This window comes from Phalacrocorax carbo, chromosome 6, assembly GCF_963921805.1.
Source record: "Phalacrocorax carbo chromosome 6, bPhaCar2.1, whole genome shotgun sequence".
NCBI classification, from domain to species: domain Eukaryota; kingdom Metazoa; phylum Chordata; class Aves; order Suliformes; family Phalacrocoracidae; genus Phalacrocorax; species Phalacrocorax carbo.
Genome location: NC_087518.1, coordinates 16083921 through 16104056, shown reverse-complemented (window position 1 = coordinate 16104056; position 20136 = coordinate 16083921). Strand labels below are relative to the sequence as shown.

Genomic DNA, 20136 nt, shown 5'->3' with positions numbered 1-20136 from the left:
AGATTTAGAAAACACATTAGACATCTGTCACAAATAGCCTAGGTGTATTTTATCTAGTCTTGAAAATGTAGATGGAGTTGCTGATCCCTGTTGGTTGCCTTAAAATAATTTCTAAGAGTTATTTAAAAAATACTTCTGTAAATTCAAAATATTCTTTCTGTTCTAAACTTATATTACTCAAATGGTTTTGGCTCTAATTTCCTCTGACGGCAAGACTTCGCTGCAGAAAGTTAGGGTGGACCCTTGAATGAATTCAGCTGAATGCTCTCTCTGTGAGAGAGAACGTGTAAACATGCAACTATATTATCCTCCGTACTGAAGGGCAGCACTGTGATGGGAGCTGCATCTGCAGTCATGATACTTGCAAAATGGAACACTTGTGTGTAGATTGGGGAATAAGAAGCTTCAGAAATGTCTGTAGCAAGCATGTATGCCAGCAGGATATTGGGTAGTGTCTCTTCATATATCCTATATGTGCTCATTTCAGTGCTTGTATCTGAAACAGTGGAGCATTTCTTCTTTCTACAGCATTTTCTCAGCTCTCTTCTTTCTTCCCTACTCAGTAATTTAAAAATGATATGTGATAGTTAACAAGGTACTTGCTTTTTTCTAAGGTAGCTGATGGATGGGATGTTTAATTGTTGTCTTCTAGGGCAGATTGGAAGGTGGAAAATTTTATTTGGAAATGTTTTTACACATGTTTAAGTTATCAGTGGCAGTGTAGAGACTGGTCAGTTCTAACACTGATTGTGAATTGTATTTCTGGATACATACCAGGTATTCTAGGATCTTAAAATACAGTCAGTCATTTGTAGGTATTTTGTATTTTGCTTTGCAGAAAGCTCACTCATGTCGGCTACTGACTGTAACTGCACCATAACTCATATTTTGTACTAATATTACATCAAGAGCTAGTAATACAGAATGGAATACTTTAAAGTGGCTAGATCAAGATTTCATTATCTCAAACACTCAGCCTTAAATAGTGGCTTCAGAATATACATACACAAAATATAAATAAACTTATTTTCCTCTACATAAAGTCTTAATATATATTCCAAAGAATATATATTTTTACATTAAAAATGTGAAAAAGAAAAAAAAAAAAGCAGTATTTACCATTAAATCAATCCTATTTAGATTCCAGGCTTTTTAACTGAAGTAAGGGCTTTATTTTCAAGAAACCAAAGACAGAAGTAACTCAAGCCAAGGAACCATCAAATGGCTCTTTTTCCTCAGGAGTCCCATGCTGTCTGACCGGGGCCAAATGATCTCTGTGATACTTAGCAGTAATTGCAGCATAGGCACAACCATAAACAGCAGCTGCCAACATCATTAGACACACAATTCCACAGACAACTCCAGTTATCACTACAGTGGCAATTGCATGGCGCAAACTAACAGGCCTTGGCTTTGGTTTGGGTTCACAGTTTGAATGGCTGTTTTCCTCATGTTCGTTGTGATGAGCATGCTTCAGAGAACTTCTGTGCTCAAAGCTATGGTGGTGAATGCTAGCCAGATGAACGTGAGCTGTTGTTAGAGGGCATGCCCCAAACAGCTCATAGGGAACTTTGAGGAGGTCCTTTCCCTTCCGAATCCCTGGCGTTGAACAGATAATGCCATCACTTATTCCTCCTGGATAAAAAAACAAAACAGATTTATGGTCCTAAGATTTGGTGGTTTCTGAATTATCTTAATGTAAAATTAACGGAAACCTGAAGTAAATTTATCATCAACTTTGACTTTATACTTTTAAAGATTTATAGCTATATCTTTAAGATCTTTTTCCAGTTAGACCAATAGCGAGAATACTACTTTAAAACTCATATAAAGGAGTATTTGCAAGAAGCAATCAGGAATTAAGTTACCTGTGATTTTATGGATGTAAAAGCATGCAAAACAACAGTGGTATAAAAGTAAGAACTAAGTCATAGATGAAAGCAGAGGTATTGTTAACAACAAATTAATTCAAATTCGTACAATTACTTCTTTTTATAAAGAGAAATGGAAACAATATACTTAGTAAATATTTTCCACTTGATTGAAATGTTCCATGAAATAGTCATTGTCTTGACATCATATGCTAACTGTAACAAGGCAAATAAAGTTCAGTAAGTTCTATGTATACATGAGTAATTTTTTGAAGCAAGGCTCATGGTAAGAAAATATACAGAGATTTGAAGGAGATCAATCTGTTACCCTGCTCAAATGGTAAATTTCATGATTGCTTAGAGCCAGCTTCTGCTCTCGCCCAGAGGATGTTTTCAGTATAACAGGAAGTGAAGTAGGAAGCCTCAGTCTTGGTAAATGCTGCAGTTGTTCCTCAGCATCTAGAGGAACACACACTGAGCATAGCCTTCAGGTTTCTAATTAGTCCATACACCACAACGTTGGGGGAGTAGTGTGTCAAGGAGTCAACAAGGCCAGAAACAATGTTTACGTATTTTTAAAAATTAACTAATCAAATCAGCTGAATTTTCTTCCTCTTTATCCAAAATTATCCACCTTTCAGCTAAAGCCAGGCATTGAAATTTTCATCCTGAAAAGACGTTGTCTGAGAAAGTAGCGAATACAGATGGATCCAAACTGACATCGGGAGACTACTCCACAAATGTTGAGGATATTGCAAGAGAGATATGAGCATAGCAGCTTGTCTCTTGGTCTTTAATAGCCAAACCCAAAGTGTGATTCCAGACATCTCCAATGTGTTAGTTTAAATGCGGCTATAGACAAAACTCCAAATCCTGCAACTGTGATCCTTCTGTGGTTTTAAGTAACTAAATATGTGTGCTTAGAATAGAAGACACGAGTCCCACCTGAACTGAAGCATTGACAGTCAATACTTTTAAAAACCAGATGATGTTCCATCTCTAGCAATGTTTTGTTAGGACTTGCAAGAAATACCCGTAGAGCCACAGTACTATTTTATCAAAAGTATACAATACAAGTAATGGGAAAGATTAATGTGCAATGTAACTAATTTTACTTCATGTGAGTCACATGAGTAATTTCAGGGAAATATAAACATAGAAAAGAACATAGTATTTGGGCTTCCTTTAAAACTTGTTACTAAAATGAATTTTTAAGTTCCATATCACTTAATTTAAGTAATCCGTGCAATGTTCAGAAAGATGGAAGGGCATCACTGAATTTCTAAACAACATTGGGTTTTGAAATAAATTATAATATTTATGCCACTGGCAGAGTAATTAAAGTTAATCTGATATGGTTATCTTGGATCATTACATTCTTCTGCACAGAGAAGTCAGAACCACTGCTGAAATTTGTTGTAGGGAATGGTTCCAGCACAATACAACTAAAGCCCTATGCTAATGTGATATTTTACCAATCCAAAATATTAAGACTAACCCTGAAAGGAGTTTAGTCTTTTGTATTTTCTAAAAGGTTGCTTCTGGCAGTGGCTTTACCTCACTCCTGTATCAGTTGTGTCCCTGCATAGCCAGTACAGTTTTCCTGCTTGCCTGTAGAGTTCTGATGTGTGAAAATGGCAGTCCATTCAATCACAGGCCACATGGGCCATCGTCACATATGCTGTGTTGCAACATGCTCCATGTCACTTCCATATATAGATAGATAATCAGTAGTTTGATCACATGCAGGCATCAAAGCCTGATTTAGAGAATATCAAATTTGCCCTGCTGTTCTGAATTCTCAGAGACTGTACGTACCTCCTGGGAGAAAGAAATTAGTTTAATACTTAATTCCTTTAGAATGAAATCATATTCTCTTTTCCACAGCATATCCCATAAATATATTTAAAAGCAGGCATGACCAAATTATGAGGTTAATTCTATTTATGAAATTCACTTTTCCCCATGTGATGGTATTACACATTTCTGTCAGGAAATTGTCAATGAATGTAATACCTCTTCTGGATAACAACAAATGAGGCAGCAATACTAGACAAGAGTAAACTTGTCCAAGGTGTAACATGTGCTTTTAGGTAAAGTAATCTTAAAATATTAAAGAGCTTCTAAGTGATAACTTATAGAGGACTTAGAATTCTGAATTCTCTAAAGTTAAATCAGTATTGAAATCTGTCTTGATGTTTACCCTCATGCATCAGGTAAAAACCTTTTAAACATTAGGTTGGTTTCTAGCAAAATATATTGGTAGAATTAAAGTAAGTGTATGTGCTCAAGTATACTTGTCATATATCTAGATATATATATATGGATATATATGCATACAGACACTACACTTATGTATTTCCAGAATGTATCTGTACATACTATATCATAGTCTGTGTATATCTCTCTCTCTTTTTGTGCTAATATGAAGTTCCTCTATGATTCTAGTTTGCCACCTGTATTTATGAAAGCATCTATATTCTGACCTATGCATAAGAATTTATTTTCGTGTGCTTATTTGAGGGGATGATCTAAGGTGTGGGGCAAATTGTTAAGCCATAGTAATGAAGATCAATTAGATGCTGTTTAAGAGTTCTCATGTGCATTGTATGTAAAGAGAAGAATTCCTTACCTCTGTATAAAAAGCTCTCCAGCCACAGTTTCAGGCCAAAGACATTACAATTGCATTGCCAGGGATTATCTTTGAAAAGGACCACTTTCAGGTTTGGAAGTGACTCCAGCAGAACTCGTTCCATTTTCTGAAGTTTGTTATGCTTAACAGACAGCAATGTTATATTCCCTGTGCTGTTTCCAAAAGTCTCAGGCAAACGTACAATGCTGTTGGATGACAAGTCCAGTTCTTTTAGGTGTGGGAGGAAACTGAAAGTCTTGTTTTCTATGTAATGAATCACATTTCTGGTTAGGTTTAGAACCTGTAGATACTGTAATTTTTGGAAAGCACCAGGTGCCAAACTTGAGAGAGAATTATTAGACAAGTCTAAGATTTTGAGCAATGGTGTTCCAGTGAATGCATTTTGGTTGATTCTCCAAATATGGTTATTCTGCAACTGTAGTATCTGAATTTCAGCAGGTAAACGGGCAGGAATTTCAGTAAATCCTCTATTCTTGCAGTCTGCAGTCTTTGATGCTGTATGGCATAGGCATTTGTCAGGACACCCATGAGCTGCATATGTCAACAAGATGATACTCAAAACTAAAAGCCAGTTACCTGTATTGTAAGTGAAAGACGACTTAAAATTAGTTTAAAATGTTTCTCTTTTGACAATATACAAGTCATTAATGTGGGCAAAGGATATACAGCTCCGTAATAAACATTAATGTAGATAGCATAATGAGAGTTCATTTATTTTACAATACATTAGTAGATTACAGATAGTATTGAAGTACTCTTATAATGCAGAATGAAGTTAGTGCTTCCATGGTCTTAAAATGAAGTACTTCCTATGGCTTTATCTTAAGTACCAATGGTTTTCAGGAGGGTTTCCCATCATCAGCACAGTGATGTTTGAAGGGAATGTGACAGAGTTCCTGAAATTATTAAATTGGAATGTTTCTCTTTCTGTGGTAGTAACAACTTTGAGCCATCATGAGTCAGAAGAATTGCAAGTAGAACTTTTATTTTTCTGTGTTTTTATTAATTGTACTACCTAAAAAGAATTAAGCTAATGTGCTGTCAAAAGAACAACAAGCTTCAAAGATATTGCTAGAAAAACAGTTAACAGTACTTTTTCAGCAATCCAGATTCTGTAAGTTTGTTCTTTAAAATATTTACGTTTATATTTATTGCTTTAACTGCCTTATCTGAATGCCAGCTGTACCTCCCATAGACACAGGTTTCTACACAATCAGAAAACATTTGTCAAGAAGCTGTTAAAAAGATAAATGACTTGATGGGAGTACTTAGTAATATTTAGTATTTATAAGTATCTTCTGTTCCCTGATGGTTCAGGCTAGTTTTAACAGAAAATATAATAGTTTTTACTTTTCATACCTTGCTAATGTTCTTATTTTGACAACAAGGTGCCACTTAAAGCTATGTTGATATGCACAGCATGAAATAATAAAAAAAATTGTCAGATGATGTTGAATAATTAGATTTTCTTTGGCTAAAGAAAGTCAGAATGATAAATATTTTGTAACATTTTTTTTGAGATGCCTCAAATAATTTTTACTATTTACTATTTCAAAATGAAAAGCATTTTAGTTACTACTTGAAACCCTTGGAAATTAAAGGAAATTGACTTCCAGAGATCAATATTAATTAGTAACAGGAAACACAATATTAAAGGAATAACAGTGTATAATTATAACATTGAATATAACAAATACATAAATGTAAGTTTTATTTTGAGGTTACTGTTTATCTCAAGATACTCATTAATTTTCACTCAAAAAAGAAATTGTATTTCTATTAAAAATATACATAATATTCTGCAATACTGAATTCTACATTGTAGAATTCAAAGAATTCACTTGAAAGAATTCAGCATTCTTGCAAGTGAGGTAAGTAATATTTTCAGTTCATTACATTGTTCTGCAACAGTTTGCTTCAGAAACTGAGACAGCTTCCAATGTAGAGTTAAAATAAACTCTGCTTGGCAGGAAATGGTTAGAGAACAGAAAAATTTTGTTACGAATCTGAAATCTTCGATATCTCACCTTTCATTCTGCTTTGATTATTCTTCACTTTGCAGAAGATTCAGTCCAGTATCCTGATGTAGAACAGTAACAAACACTTTGTTCTGATTCCCACTTCAAATTCAAATCTGTAATGTGCTCATCCAGTTTCCTTTCTGGGTTGGTTTCTTGTTTTGTGTTTGGTTTTTTTTGGGGGGGTGGTATTTGCGGCTTGTGTAGAAGTGCAAATATTTCTAGTGAGTGACTCCATCAGCTTTTGATTTCTTATTTATCACAGTCTCCCCCCTCCCTGCCCCCTGTCCATCTATGACTCTCAGAGACTTACTCTGCCTCTTAATCAGTCAACAGGCCATACAAAGAGTGTCTGTCAACTCTAACTGGACAGCTGTAACATACAAATAATGACCTGATAGCCTTGCCTTTTCAATTTGTTTAATCTGCATCCAAATGCAAGGAACAAAAATAAAGCTGCCTTTTTAAATCCAGTACAGCTTCTGAATTCTGGTGGATTATTAGCTATGCTGTGTCAATTTTTGCAAGATCAGATTACTCTGAACATGGATTCTGATTATCCTGGGCTGTGACTGGAGGCAGTGGAGTGCATAATATCACTACAAATAGGCCTGTGGGTTGATGACATGATTTTGACAGTGCACTTGTTTGCTCTTCTAAGCTTATTCATCTGACATCCATCGGTTGTGCTGACACGATTTTCTTGCATGGGAACACAGGACCAGTGGCTCCTTCCATAAAAGTGGCATATATACCGGTATGGTCACCAAGAATACTGAACAAATCAATATATTTTCAGAGATATTGGAAATACATGGCAGATGAAATTAAAATTGTACTTCATTTGTTCATACTGTGCCTTGACTTGTTTCTTTGTTACTTCTTCAATATAAATCACTCATACTGTATGATCTACAACAGTAAAAGGATTAATGACTTGTGACTATGAAGGAACTCAAAGGTGTTTAAAGGAATAGAGATCTGGTATATAATAGAGTCTTTTGGGGCCATACGATCACTCCATCTGTTAGCTGTCCTATGGAGAGGGAAGTTGTGCTATCAGAAGCTTGCAGACCTATTCTTATATGTAATACGATTTTCTTGGGTTCAAATTCTGCTTTTAGGTGCTTTTGAAAAGATCACTCAAAGCTCACTTTCTAGAGCAAAATTTATATGCTATAGGCAATGCTATGGAAGGAAACACAGAAAAGTGAGATCGTCAGGTCCAAACTGCTGTTGAAAGCAGGGTCTTAAAAAAGGTTATCCAAGATCCTGTTAAGCTGAGACTTGGATATTAGCAGCAAGGGAGATTCCATCACTTCTCTGGGCAACCTACTCCAATGTGTAACTGTTCCAGTGTTAATGATTTTGTCTTACATCCAGACAGAGTTTTCCTTGAAGCAAATTGTGTCCATCACCTCTTGTCCTGTCACCATGCATCCTTGTGAAGAAAGTAACCCCATCTTCTCCATAGGTACCTTTTGGTTACTGAAAGTCTGTGTTTATATCTCTGCCACCCTCACCCACAGGAGAGAGCTCTATGTTATCATTGTATGCTTTGCTGAATTGTTTCTGACACTAGTCAAGATACCCAAAGGAACAGTGAATACTACTGGGCAGTAAAGGAGAACATTAAACAGCTGATACTCTCTAAAGGAAACATGACTGTTCGTCTCAGGGATACTAGGTTTATTGCTACAAATGGCAGACCATACTGTCCTTGACACTCTTGATGAATGACACATCATCCTGCTACAGGATGAAAGTCTGCGATTTAGTATAGAGGAATACTGCAGCCGTAGATTACCTGGTACCATAGTCATACTAAATAACTTCAACTTTACAAAGGGAGAGGGAGATAAGCTGTAAGATCAGCTATAATGTACTTTAAATGAATGTCAGGTTAAAGTGAAAAGCTCCTCTAACCTTTGTTGCAAAATACATTTATTTGCTATTTCCTTTCCCAACCCATCTTTGTGCACACATATGCAAATATATAAAGAGACCTATCTTAAATAGTACCAGTGAATAACTTTAATGAAGGCGGAACTAAATGTGAAAAGGGCTATTATAAAATAATTGTGGTCCTTAGAAGTTGTAGCCTTGCTAGCTGCAGATGCTTTGCTTTGCTCTTTGAAAGAACAAATTTAGGTCAGTTACTTGTTGCTTGAGATTACATCCTTCTGTCCTTGCAATAATTCATCCCTTGTATCAATGATAGCCCTTTTCATGACTTTTTGATTGTATTGCAGAAGGTACCAGCTATTATGTTATTATTTCCCAGTATGATAGGACTTTTTCACACTTTTAAATTCTCTTTGGTATCTAAAATTTTGTTTTGGCTCATGAATTCAAAGGCTTTCTTTTTTAAGTTGTTTTTCCTTCTTAACTTATGTTTGCTGACCAGGTGGGCTTACAAGCTCCCACAGCAGCTTGCATCATCTAACAGAGGGCTTAAAGAATGTCTCTTAACTGCCTCTCTTATTTTAGGTAAGTCTTCGCTACTATAATTGTGTTATTTTTAGCACACACCATATTAAAGAGATGTTCGTAGGACAAGGTCACTGGAAGTTAAACACTGTGGGAGGTTCAGTTCCAACAATAATGCAGAGGTTGTTTTATGTACTCTGAACTGTGGTATAAGAAGTTATTACTATTTTTTTAAATCTTCATGCTGAGTTCAGATTTGGAAACATATGATTAAATCTGTCGATTTGCTTTTAGTGTAGATGTGGCTATTTTTTCCTTATATTGAGAACTCTGAATGCACATGTTTTGTAAACAGAAGTTTCCCCAACCTATAATCCATGTCCTATTCCCATTTATTAGTAATAATACTTCGGTTATGACAGAGAAGTCTGATGTGGTGAAAATTATAGTTGTGACACAGGTAGGGATTTGCCAGAAACAGAATAACCATGAAATCTACTCTACTTCTGGCCTTCTGAACAACCAGCAGGATTCTTTTCAGTTGTCTGATGTGGTGCAGCAACTGTGTTATTGTGACTTCTTAAATTAACTTGTGCCTTGCTGTAACGAGATATGTTTCCCATTGCAAATAGCAAGATAGGCCAATGAACTAATATCCTATCCACCCTGTTGGCTGGTGGGGGCAGTTCAGTGTTTGCTTTGCCAGCAAACACTTTGTTGGAGCAGTTACTGCCCTCTGCTTTAAAGCAGTATGTCTAAGAATCATCTCTCTTACAGAAGAACATTATGTTAATTAAACTCTAGGAGAAAGAAAACAATTTAAATATTTTAAATATTTAAAAGCTACAACATTTGGATTCCACTGCATAGTATACTGAGTCCAGGCAGACGTGATTATAGAAAAAAAAAATGTTCCTATGACTACAGCAGACAATTCCTATACATTCTTCTTATTAGAATTATTAGATTTATTTTCCTTATGCTTTTGAGAGGGAAAGTATTAAAATTTGCAACACTTACAGGGAAATGGCATGTGCTTTCTCCTTACTAACGTGTGTCTCTAGATAGGTAAAATAGCTAAGCTCCTGCTGAAGATCCTAAATGAAACTCCAGGCAGTACAGACTCCTCTTCATTTTGGTTCAGGACAAAGAATAATACTTGTTAGTGAAACACCCTATACCTCTGTTGTTAAAAGTCTCTTCCTTTAACTGGCACTTAAAAAACATGGTACTGCATCATGGACAGGAATGCCCTTTCCCAGCTACGAGTCAACGCTGTGCAAGGGAAGATGACAGGACATAAGAAACCCTTGAATGCCTCATGCTTTTCTTTCTACAAAGGCAGCCCTTGTACTCTAAGAGCTCAGGACCCTCTCGAACTTTTGCCTGGCAGGGTACTAAATCTTCAAAAGTTGACAAAAATTAGAGGAAGGCCCTTGGTCCTACTTCTGTCTACCTTTCACAGGAGAAGTATAAGCCAATGAATCAAACCAAATTTGGCTTGAGGAAGACTTATACCTTAAAAATCTGGCCATATTTTCTATAATAGGTGGATGAATGGATTTCTTCAGACACTGTATTGCCTAGGTAAGATAAGTGGAGAGTAATACCAGCTGGAGTTTAATAACATCGAGTCTTGGTTATAACACAGCATAAGGAGATACCACGATGTCTAAAAAGTTGTTCATGTCTGTCCGTGGCAGTTGTTATGCATTGTTTAGTGGTATTCCTTTAAAGGGAGGAACAGTATTTTGTAACTTTAGAAATGAGGAAACAGGCAGGCAGTTGTGACTTTGTATTTTCATAGAATCATTGAGTGTCCTGACTTGGAAGGGACCCACAAGGATCAGCAAGTCCAACTCCTGTCCCTGCACAGGACAACCCCAAATTCACACCATATCTCTGAGGGCGTTGTCCAAATGCTTCTTGTCGGGCTCGGTACCGTGAGTGCCTCCCTGGGGAGCCTGTTCCAGGGCTCCACCACCCCTCTGCGTAAAGAACCTTTTCCTAATATCCAACCTAAACCTCCCCTGGCACATCTTTCTGCCATTCCCTCCGGTCCTGTCATTGGTCACCAGAGAGAAGAGATCAGTGCCTGCCCCTCCTCCTCCCGTTGTGAGGAAACTGTAGACCACAATAAGGTCTCCCTATTTTGAATCACTGACTTTGAGGGGAAGAGCCCAATTTTCTTCTTTTCAGTGGCTTGTTTTGTCTTAGTTAGACACATCTGGTTCTTGTTTATACAATGCATAATTAATCTATGAAACACATTGTTGGAAGTTATCCTTGGGCCAAAAGATTGGTAGGATTCATATATAATCTGGAGCTATAGTTACCTCATGGGGCAAAAAAATAATTTAGAAGGGGTATAAACTTTCACTTGTAAGGGCTTTAATCAACTACTAATGACAGGAGTTATGGAGAAAAACCTTTGCCTCTGGGCAGGGTTTTTTCCACGATTATTATTTATGGGAATTTTTACACCTTCCTCTGACACCTCTAGAAGAGGCCAGAGTATGAGAAGTAATAGTGGACTAGATGAACTGGAACATGCTGCATTCCAGGTGGAAATTTACAGTGGGGGAAGGGGTAGCTGGGCAGACTTACAGCTTGCTAGTTGCGGCAAGCTGCAAACTGGTGAGGTGTGTGCTGCTGTGTCAGGTGATATCATTGGGGCTGCCTATTTGAGCACCTTCTCAGTTTAGGTCAGAACTCTATTCATCCCCAGACCACTCTTCTGGTTTGAACTGGAAAATTCTTTTAATATTCATATCCAAGTCTTTGCTGGTAATCTATGGACAACTGTTTGTGTCAGTCCTTTATCTGCAGGGTTTTTTCAGGTTTTTTGCTCCACTAAAGTGATGCAAGACTTTGAATCTATTAGGTAGGTCATTCAGCAATTTGTTGTGATATTATAACTCTAATATAATGTAGTTAGAAGTTGGTTTGGCTTGTACTCATTTTTCCATAAATGAATGAGCAGAAATATATGAAGGTGAGAAGGGATTACTTGGAAAATGCTCAAGCACCAGGCTTAGAGTATGCTTTGGTAGGTAGAAAATTTACTAGAAGGGACGCAAGGCCTTCAGAATGGAGAGAAGCACAGGGAATATAGTGCTGGGGTTCTTTACTTTAATTGCAAGTTAAATGAAGTTGCAGCAAGGGGCAGATCATGTGTCAGCAGAATATTTGTTCCATCACAAACGGCAGCAAGGGGCTGGGGGATGCAGATTCAATTTTCAATCATTTCCTGACTACTGACAACCACCTGTTGTACTTGCTGAGCATCCACAGATAAAATATATCTCCAGTATCATTAAAGTTAATTAATGTTGTTATTATATAATTGATGTTATTGTAAATAGAAAAATATATTGCTTGAGATAAAGCTAACAGAAATGAAAGGAATAAGAACAGAAGCTAGAAAAATACATGTAAAAACAAGGACAGGTGTACATTTTGTTTTACCTTGACATCTTAGATGCTTTTTGCTGCTCTTAAACATGTTAAAATGGAGATCACTCGCTATTGTTCTAGATAGCTCAGTAAGCTTTTACTTATTTTGTTTTCTTATTTTTATATTTAATAAGACTTTCTATTCTTGGTCATAGCTCACCCTGGACTCTAACTTAAGAACAAAATATATATTTCCTGTGCATTCTGAATGATTGATTTACTAGGCCAGTTCTTGTAAGAATTGGAATGCTTTTTCTTGATCAACTTCCTGTAAAATGATTTTGAAATGTTCTCAGTGTATCCCAGTTGTGTAGGGATGGGGTCAGGAGGGCCAAGGTGCATCTGGATTTGAATTTGGCAAGGGATGCAAAGAATAACAAGAAAGGCTTCTACAGTTACACCAGAAAAGGAAAGACAAAGAAAGCGTACCCCTCCAATGAACAAGAATGGTGGCCTAGTATCAACAGATGAAGAGAAGGCTGAGGTACTGAACAGCTTTTTTTGCCTCAGTCTTCACTGGTAGCCTCTCTCCTCACCCCTCCCAAGCTGATGGACTGCAGGATGGAGACCAGGGGGATAAAGCCCCTCCCACTGTAAGGGAAGATCAGGTTCATGACCGCCTGAGGAACCTGGATATACACAAGTGTATGGGACCTGATGAGATGCATCCCAGCGTCCTGAGGGATTTGGTTGATGTAGTTGCCATGCCATTCTCCATGACATTTGAAAAGTCATGGCAGTCAGGTGAAGTCCCTGGAAGAAGGGAAACATTGTGCCCATCTTTAAAAAGGGTAGAAAGGAGGACCTGGGGTACTACTGTCCTGTCAGCCTCACCTCTGTGCTAGGGAAGATCATGGAACAGATGCTCCCAGAAGCAATGCTAAGGCACATGGAGGACAGGGAGGTAATCTGAGGCAGCCAGCTTGGCTTCACCAAGGGCAAGACCTCTCTGATCAACCTGGTGGCCTTCTATGATGGAATCACTACATCAATGGACAAGGGAAGAGCTATGGATGTTATCTATCTGGACTTCTATAAGGCCTTTGACATGATCCCCCATGGCATCCTTCTCTCTAAACCAGAGAGATATGGATTTGATGGGCGGACTGTTCAGTGGATAAGGAACTGGCTGGATGGTCGCATCCAGAGGGTAGTGGTCAATAGCTCAACATCCAGATGGAGACGGGGGACGAGTGGTGTCCCTCAGGGGTCCGTACTAGGACCGGTACTATTTTATAGCTTCATCAATGACAGACAGTGGGATCGAGTGCACCCTCAGCAAGTCTGCAGATGACACCGAGCTGAGTGGTGCGGTTGACACACCAGAAGGATAGGATATCATCCAGTGAGACCTAGACAAGTTGGAGAGGTAGACCTGTGAGAACCTCATGAGGTTCAACAATGCCAAGTGCAAGGTCCTGCACCTGGGTCAGGGCAACCCCTGATATCAACATGGGCTGGGGGATGAAGAGATTGAGAGCAGCCCTGCAGAGAAGGACTTGGGGGTACTGGTGAATGAAAAGCTGGACTTGAGCCAACAATGTGTGCTCACAGCCCAGAAGCCAACCGTATCCTGGGCTGCATCAAAATCAGCGTGGCCAGCAGGTCGAGGGAGGTGATTCTGCCCCTTTGCTCCGCTTTGGTGAGACCCAACCTGGAATGCTGCGTCCAGCTCTAGAGCCTTCAGCACAAGAAGGTTGTGGAACTGTCGGAGCAGGTCCAGAGGAGGGCCCCAAAAATGATCCAAGGGCTGGAGAACCTCTCCTCTGAGGACAGGCTGAGAGAGTTGGGGTGGTTCAGCCTGGAGAAGAGAAGGCTGCGGGGAGGCCTTATTGTGGCTTTTCAGTACTTAAAGGGGGACTGTAGGAAGGATGGGGGCAACCTCTTTAGCAAGGCCTGTTGTGACAGGACAAGGGGTGATGGTTTTAAACTAAAGGGGGCTATGTTTAGACTTGATATAAGGAGAAAAATTTACAATGGGGGTGGTGAAACACTGGAAAAAGTTGCCCAGAGAGGTGGTAGATGCCCCATCCCTGGAAACATTCAAGTTCAGGTTGGACGGGGCCTCTGAGCAACATGATCTAGTTGAAGATGTCCCTGCTCACTGCAGGGGGGGTTGGACTAGACAACCTCTAAAGTTCCCTTCCAACCTAAACCATTCTATGATTCTATGAAGAAAGATTGTGAAGTGCAGTAAAAGTTTCTTGAACTGATGCTCACCAATTGTGCTACAAAATAGAAGTCATACTTCTTTAATTCCGTTGTGTTTTTAAGGCAAATTGTAGTAGTTAAGTAAAACTCACTGCTAAATCTTGTGAACTCCTGTATTTATGGGCTCAAAAGGACTCTTTTTCTCTTTGCCCTAGTAGTCACTTGAACATGAGAACCTGCAGAAGCAGGGATTACATTTGCTGCTGTAAAAATAAAATAATTAAAGTTCTGTAATTCTTGCAACTCTTTGGAAATAGCCATGGGAATTTTTGTCATCAATTTCAGCAAGGTAGTAAATAGCCTGACATTAAAATAATGCAGCTGATAAATGTTAAATACGTAATATTCATGGATTTAAATATCAGCATATACTTAAAGCGTTCTACTGAGCAGGACCAATATGCTCAGTAGCTTTGGATTCAAGCTTTTATGGATTATTTCCCTTTGATGGAGTTCCTCTAGAACAAAAAAGCTTGACGCTTGTAACTCCTGAAAGAATCTTAATTGTCTTGCAGCAGGTAAAGTATAATGTACTGCCTGCCAACTATATTATAATGTGCATGATACCAGGCTATAACCCTCTTCAGTACTAATATGTAGCAGTTGTAACTAGCAGGCATCTGAACATGATAGATGAACGGAACCTGGAACATCAGCATTCGTTGCTTATGGGACCATTTCACAAGTAGAGTAAGGATATTGTAAACTTTTTACATATAACTCCAGTGGACAAGAATGAGCCAGATACCTATACCTGCTGCTGCTGATTTCCATTTCAATAGCAGATAAGTTTTACTAGGCAGTACATGGTTTGCAGTTTTTCTTGTTTCTTTGTTCCCTCTGGTTTTCTGTGTCATCCCTACTGCTTTAACTGCTACAGCAGCCAGCACTGAAGTCCTCTGTATATGACAACATCCTAGAGATCAGGTGACATGCTGTTATCCTTTTCTCTTCCTCTCCTATTTTTAACCTGTAAGCAGGTTTTAAACACCAAGTGTGTTTTTAAAATACCTTTTCCTCCACAAAATGTTTTAAATGAAGTGACAGGACAAGTCAGGTATATAGACAGATTTCTCTTCCCTCAAGTTTAGCTCATTGTTCTGTTTTCAGACATGAAAAATCCTTGGGAAATTTAGCTAGTATAAAGGATAATGATATTTCTGTTAAGAATTTGTGAAATAGGCCACTGAGAGGTCTTTTTTCTTTAAAAAAAAAAAATCAAACAACAACTCTTTCAGGGAGCATTTTATTAGTAAGAATTACAATATTGGAAAATCTGGTATAGATTAGCAAAGAACAGTAACAGTGTATCCAAATGGAACTGGTTAGATAATTAAATTCCTTTAATAGGTACTGAAATTTAAATCTCTTGATCCCTCTGACGTAAGCATAACTCTTAAAAGGCATGGAACTTGATTCTGAAAGTGTAATGTGGGAGAGAAATATTGGGATGATGATTAAGGATTTCAGATACATTGGGAAGAAATTTATGCAGGAGTAAAACAATAGGCATTTAGATAAAGAGGGGGGAAAAAGAGCAAACTGTAGCTATGAAATATAAAAGGAAGCTTTAATAAAAGCCTCTTTAAATAGGTGTGCAGTTTATACCAGCAATAATGAAGTAACTTGACTGGAATAACCTAATGGCAAGTAAAGGACACTAAAGACTGAAATCTTTAAGGAGCATCATGTTTTCACTATTCTTACACTCTTTTTACCTGTTCGTTATTATCTTGACTGTTTTGACTATATGTTGTTCTGTATGTCTGTTTTGGTTTCCTATTTTCATGCTGAGAATCTCAAAAGGTCCTCATTATATGGTTTCTTTTCTCACTAATAGAATATGTTTTTTTCAATATTGAGTAAGATTTATAAAGTATCTTCAGCATATAATAGTTGCCTTTCCTTGACTGACTTAGGTGGAAAATTGTTTACTGAGATTTAATTCAACTATTAAGGAGGATCACACCAAATGGCTGACATGCAGTCTGCAACGTAAAAAGGAAAACGTTTTAGTAAGATTGTCATAAATGACGATGCCCTGACAGTCATAATACTGAGCTATGCCTAGTTTTTGTTTGAACTAACGAAAGTTATGTACAAGTTTTAACTGTGGTTTCTGTTTTACTGTTCCCTAAGATTGCAGAACAACCAGGGAATCAGGCCCAGCCAGCATGGCTTCATGAAAGGCAGGTCCTGCCTGACCAACCTGATCTCCTTCTATGACAGGGTGACCCACCTAGTGGATGAGGGAAAGGCTGTGGATGTTGTCTACGTGGTCTCCCACAGCATCCTACTAGAGAAGCTGGCGGCTCATGGCTCGGATGGCTGCCCTCTTCACTGGGTAAAATACTGGCTGGATGGCCAATCCCAGAGAGTTGTGGTGAATGGAGCTAAATCCAGTTGGCGGCTGGTCACGAGTGGGGCTCCCCAGGGCTCAGTGTTGGGGCCAGTCCTGTTGTATATCTTTATCAATGATCTGGATGAGGGGATCAAGTGCACCTCCAGTAAGTTTGCAGGTGACACCAAGTTGGGTGGGAGTGTTGATCTGCTTGAGGGTAGGAAGGCTCTGCAGAGGGACCTGGACAGGCTGGATTGATGGGCTGAGGCCAACTGCATGAGGTTTAACAAGGCCAAGTGCCGGGTCCTGCACTTCAGTCACAACAACCCCATGCAATGCTACAGGCTTGGGGAAGAATGGCTGGAAAGCTGCGTGGTGGAGAAGGATCTGGGGGTGCTGGTCAACAGCCAGCTGAACATGAGCCAGCATTGTGCCCCGGTGGCCAAGAAAGCCAACAGCATCCTGGCCTGTATCAGGAATAGTGTGGCCAGCAGGAGTAGGGAGGTGATCATGCCCCTGTACTCGGTAATGGTGAGCCTGCACCTTGAATACTGTGTTCAGATTTGGGCCCCTCACTACAAGAAGGACATTGAGGTACTGGAGCATGTCCAGAGAAGGGCAACAAAGCTGGTGAAGGATCTAGAGAGCAAGTCTTATGAGGAGAGGTTGAGGGAGCTGGGGTTGTTTAGTCTGGAGAAGAGGAGGCTGAAGGGAGACCTTATCGCTCTTTACAACTACCTGAAAGGAGGTTGTAGCGAGGTGGGTGTTGGTCTCTTCTCCCAAGTTACTATTGATAGAAAAAGAAGAAACAGCTTCAAGCTGCATCAGGGGAGGTTTAGATTGGATATTAGGAAAAATTTCTTCACAAAAAGAGTGGTCAGGCACTGTAATAGGCTGCCTAGAGAGGTGGTACAGTCGCCATCCCTGGAGGTATTTAAAAGACATGTAGATGTGGCACTTCATGGCATAGTTTAGGAAGCATGGTAGTGTTGGGTTGACAGTTGGACTTGATCCTAGGGGTCTTTCCCGACTTTAATGATTCTATGATTCTAAGATGCTGAAGGATGAACTTTCTGAGATGAGCACACGCATTAGTTGAGAGAACAACAAATTTACAAAAACTGTTGGAAAGCCTGTGGGCAAGTATAGAGGAAAAATACTATATAAAATTGGATTATTAGCCCTGAAGTTCAGGCAACATTTAAATGTTGATCTCATCTTTTTGTATTCAGCGTTTATACCTGACTTCTGCTTCATCACCTATGAGTGATGCTAAAGTATACAGGTAATACATATTATCATTTAATACAATCCATTTTTATCCAAAGGCACTTCTATTTTAATACTATTTAATTTAGGGCATGATGTCAAATGTGCCAGCCTTCCTCTGTCCATATAACTATAGATGTCTTGGTCAAAAAGAGTGTATTTTGATCTTCTCTATTTGCTTTCATTTCCTTCCGCAGTATGTTATTTTGAACCACAATGGCAGGGCTGACCTTGGTTACTCATGTTTTGACTGAGATGTTTTATCCTTTTCCTTTTTTGAAATGACATTATATTGCTCAGTGTCCATTTTCTCTCCTTATCTGTGTTTCAGCAGAGTTACAATAGATGTGTTCAAAGAACAGTACTACTGGCCTCTCTATTTCTTAAAGTACTCATTGAGAGAAGTAGGCCAATTGCTTTTAGAAGTTGAAGTTCTGCATCATGTGCCTAGTTTACTGAACTAATAATTTCCATACCTCTGGTTTTTAGTGTCAGTAAGATTTTAAATAGGTTTTCATTAGGTACTGCTACAAGCTTCCTTTCTATAAACCCTTTAGCAAGAAGAGAAAGAACAGAGAGCTTTCTGTAATTTGTAGCTTGTGATGATTTGGAGATGTCATGTTCCAAACATAGGCACTTAAGTTACCATTTGTATTTCATGCAACTGAAAGGAGCTGTGATACAGGATTTTCCATGGAAACTAAATGCTTTGCCTACTCTATATGCCATCAGCTGGTCATACTTTTGCACAGCATTGCTTCCTTAGCTTGGAGTTAAGGGATACCTATTTTAGAAGAACAGTTCTGCAGGCTTTCTTAAATTGAAAATGTGAAAACAGTTCTGAGAAAGAGGTAGACACCAATTTATCTGAAGGAGTCACATAAGGCTTAATTCTTTGCAATACTTCATCTGAATGGAATTTGGCTGAAATCAGTCATGCAGAGTGATGTTTCAGTTGCATCATAGTACTATTCAGATTTACACTACAAAAGTCAAAAAAAACATTTATCGCCAATCCACTTCATTGTAGTGTCATGGTACTTTTGCTAAGGCATGTCTTGCAGCTTTAAATATTCCTAATTAAGACTTTAGGCCTGGCTCTTCTCCTAAAACCTTAGGGAAATCTTTCATTGAACTCAGCAGAGATAAGATGAAGTGTAATTTGTACTGTTCATTAACATACCATTTGAAATGCAAGTGTCAGTATGGTATCAGCTTTCTGTTCTTCTGAATAAGAATAGCGTGAAATGGTGAATAAAATTGATCACTCAAAGATTCAAAACTTTTTGGACCTTTTTTGACAGATGATGGCACCTGTCAGACCTAGGTTTCTAGAGTTCTTGTGAAGTTAAACATGGAAATAAAAAAACACTTCTGAAAGAGAGTAGCTGTTTGATTTTTATTGTTATTAATATAATATCTTTAAGACGGATAATTAGGATGAAAATATAATTGTGGTGGACAAAAAAAAGTCTTTTATTCAATATGCTGCTTCTCCATTGAAGGTAAGAGACAAGAGAGGAGACTCAAGTAGGCAATGTTACCCTTTAGAAGAAAGAAAACATTTATGAGTGGACTTCCTTTATTTCTACCTGTGTTGTGAGCAAAGGTGTAAAATCTGTAAATTGGGACTTAAAATCATAATGTTCTGAAAAAAAAGTATGTGCTATGTTTTCTCTTTTTACAGACTTTTAAGATTCAGACTTCCAAGCTTTTCTCTGGAACCACAAATAAGAAACCCTCCTCTTTTGTTTGTGATGACCTTCTGTTAGAGTTAGTATACACCCTCCATGTGATTTAGAATCTCTATTTGGTAGATTTAAAAAAATGCTACAGGATATTTCTGCTCTTTGTAGTTGTACACTAAAACCTGATGAGGATATGCTT

The 20136-nt window shown here is 38.4% G+C and overlaps 2 protein-coding genes across 3 annotated transcripts in view; one reads left to right on the top strand and one right to left on the bottom strand.

The window, feature by feature from the left end:
• CACNA2D3 (calcium voltage-gated channel auxiliary subunit alpha2delta 3) overlaps window positions 1-20136 on the top strand; it is a 491034-nt gene that overhangs the window by 404848 nt on the left and 66050 nt on the right. The gene's annotated exons all lie outside the window — the stretch shown is intronic.
• LRTM1 (leucine rich repeats and transmembrane domains 1) lies at window positions 1202-5717 on the bottom strand. The gene is made up of 4 exons (XM_064455786.1): window positions 5711-5717; window positions 4832-5100; window positions 4504-4759; window positions 1202-1635 (listed from the first exon to the last, which is right to left on the bottom strand). The coding sequence occupies exons 1-4, from the start codon at window positions 5715-5717 to the stop codon at window positions 1202-1204; spliced, it is 966 nt and encodes a 321-aa protein (XP_064311856.1).

Excerpts from the sequence above, each read along its gene's own strand:
- LRTM1 (XM_064455786.1), bottom strand. Across the intron at positions 4,760-4,831 it reads TCTCAAGTTTGGCACCTGGT|ACTTTCAGTTTCCTCCCACA; the intron begins GCTTTCCAAAAA and ends ATAGAAAACAAG. Across the intron at positions 1,636-4,503 it reads GGAGAGCTTTTTATACAGAG|GAGGAATAAGTGATGGCATT; the intron begins GTAAGGAATTCT and ends TTTTTTATCCAG.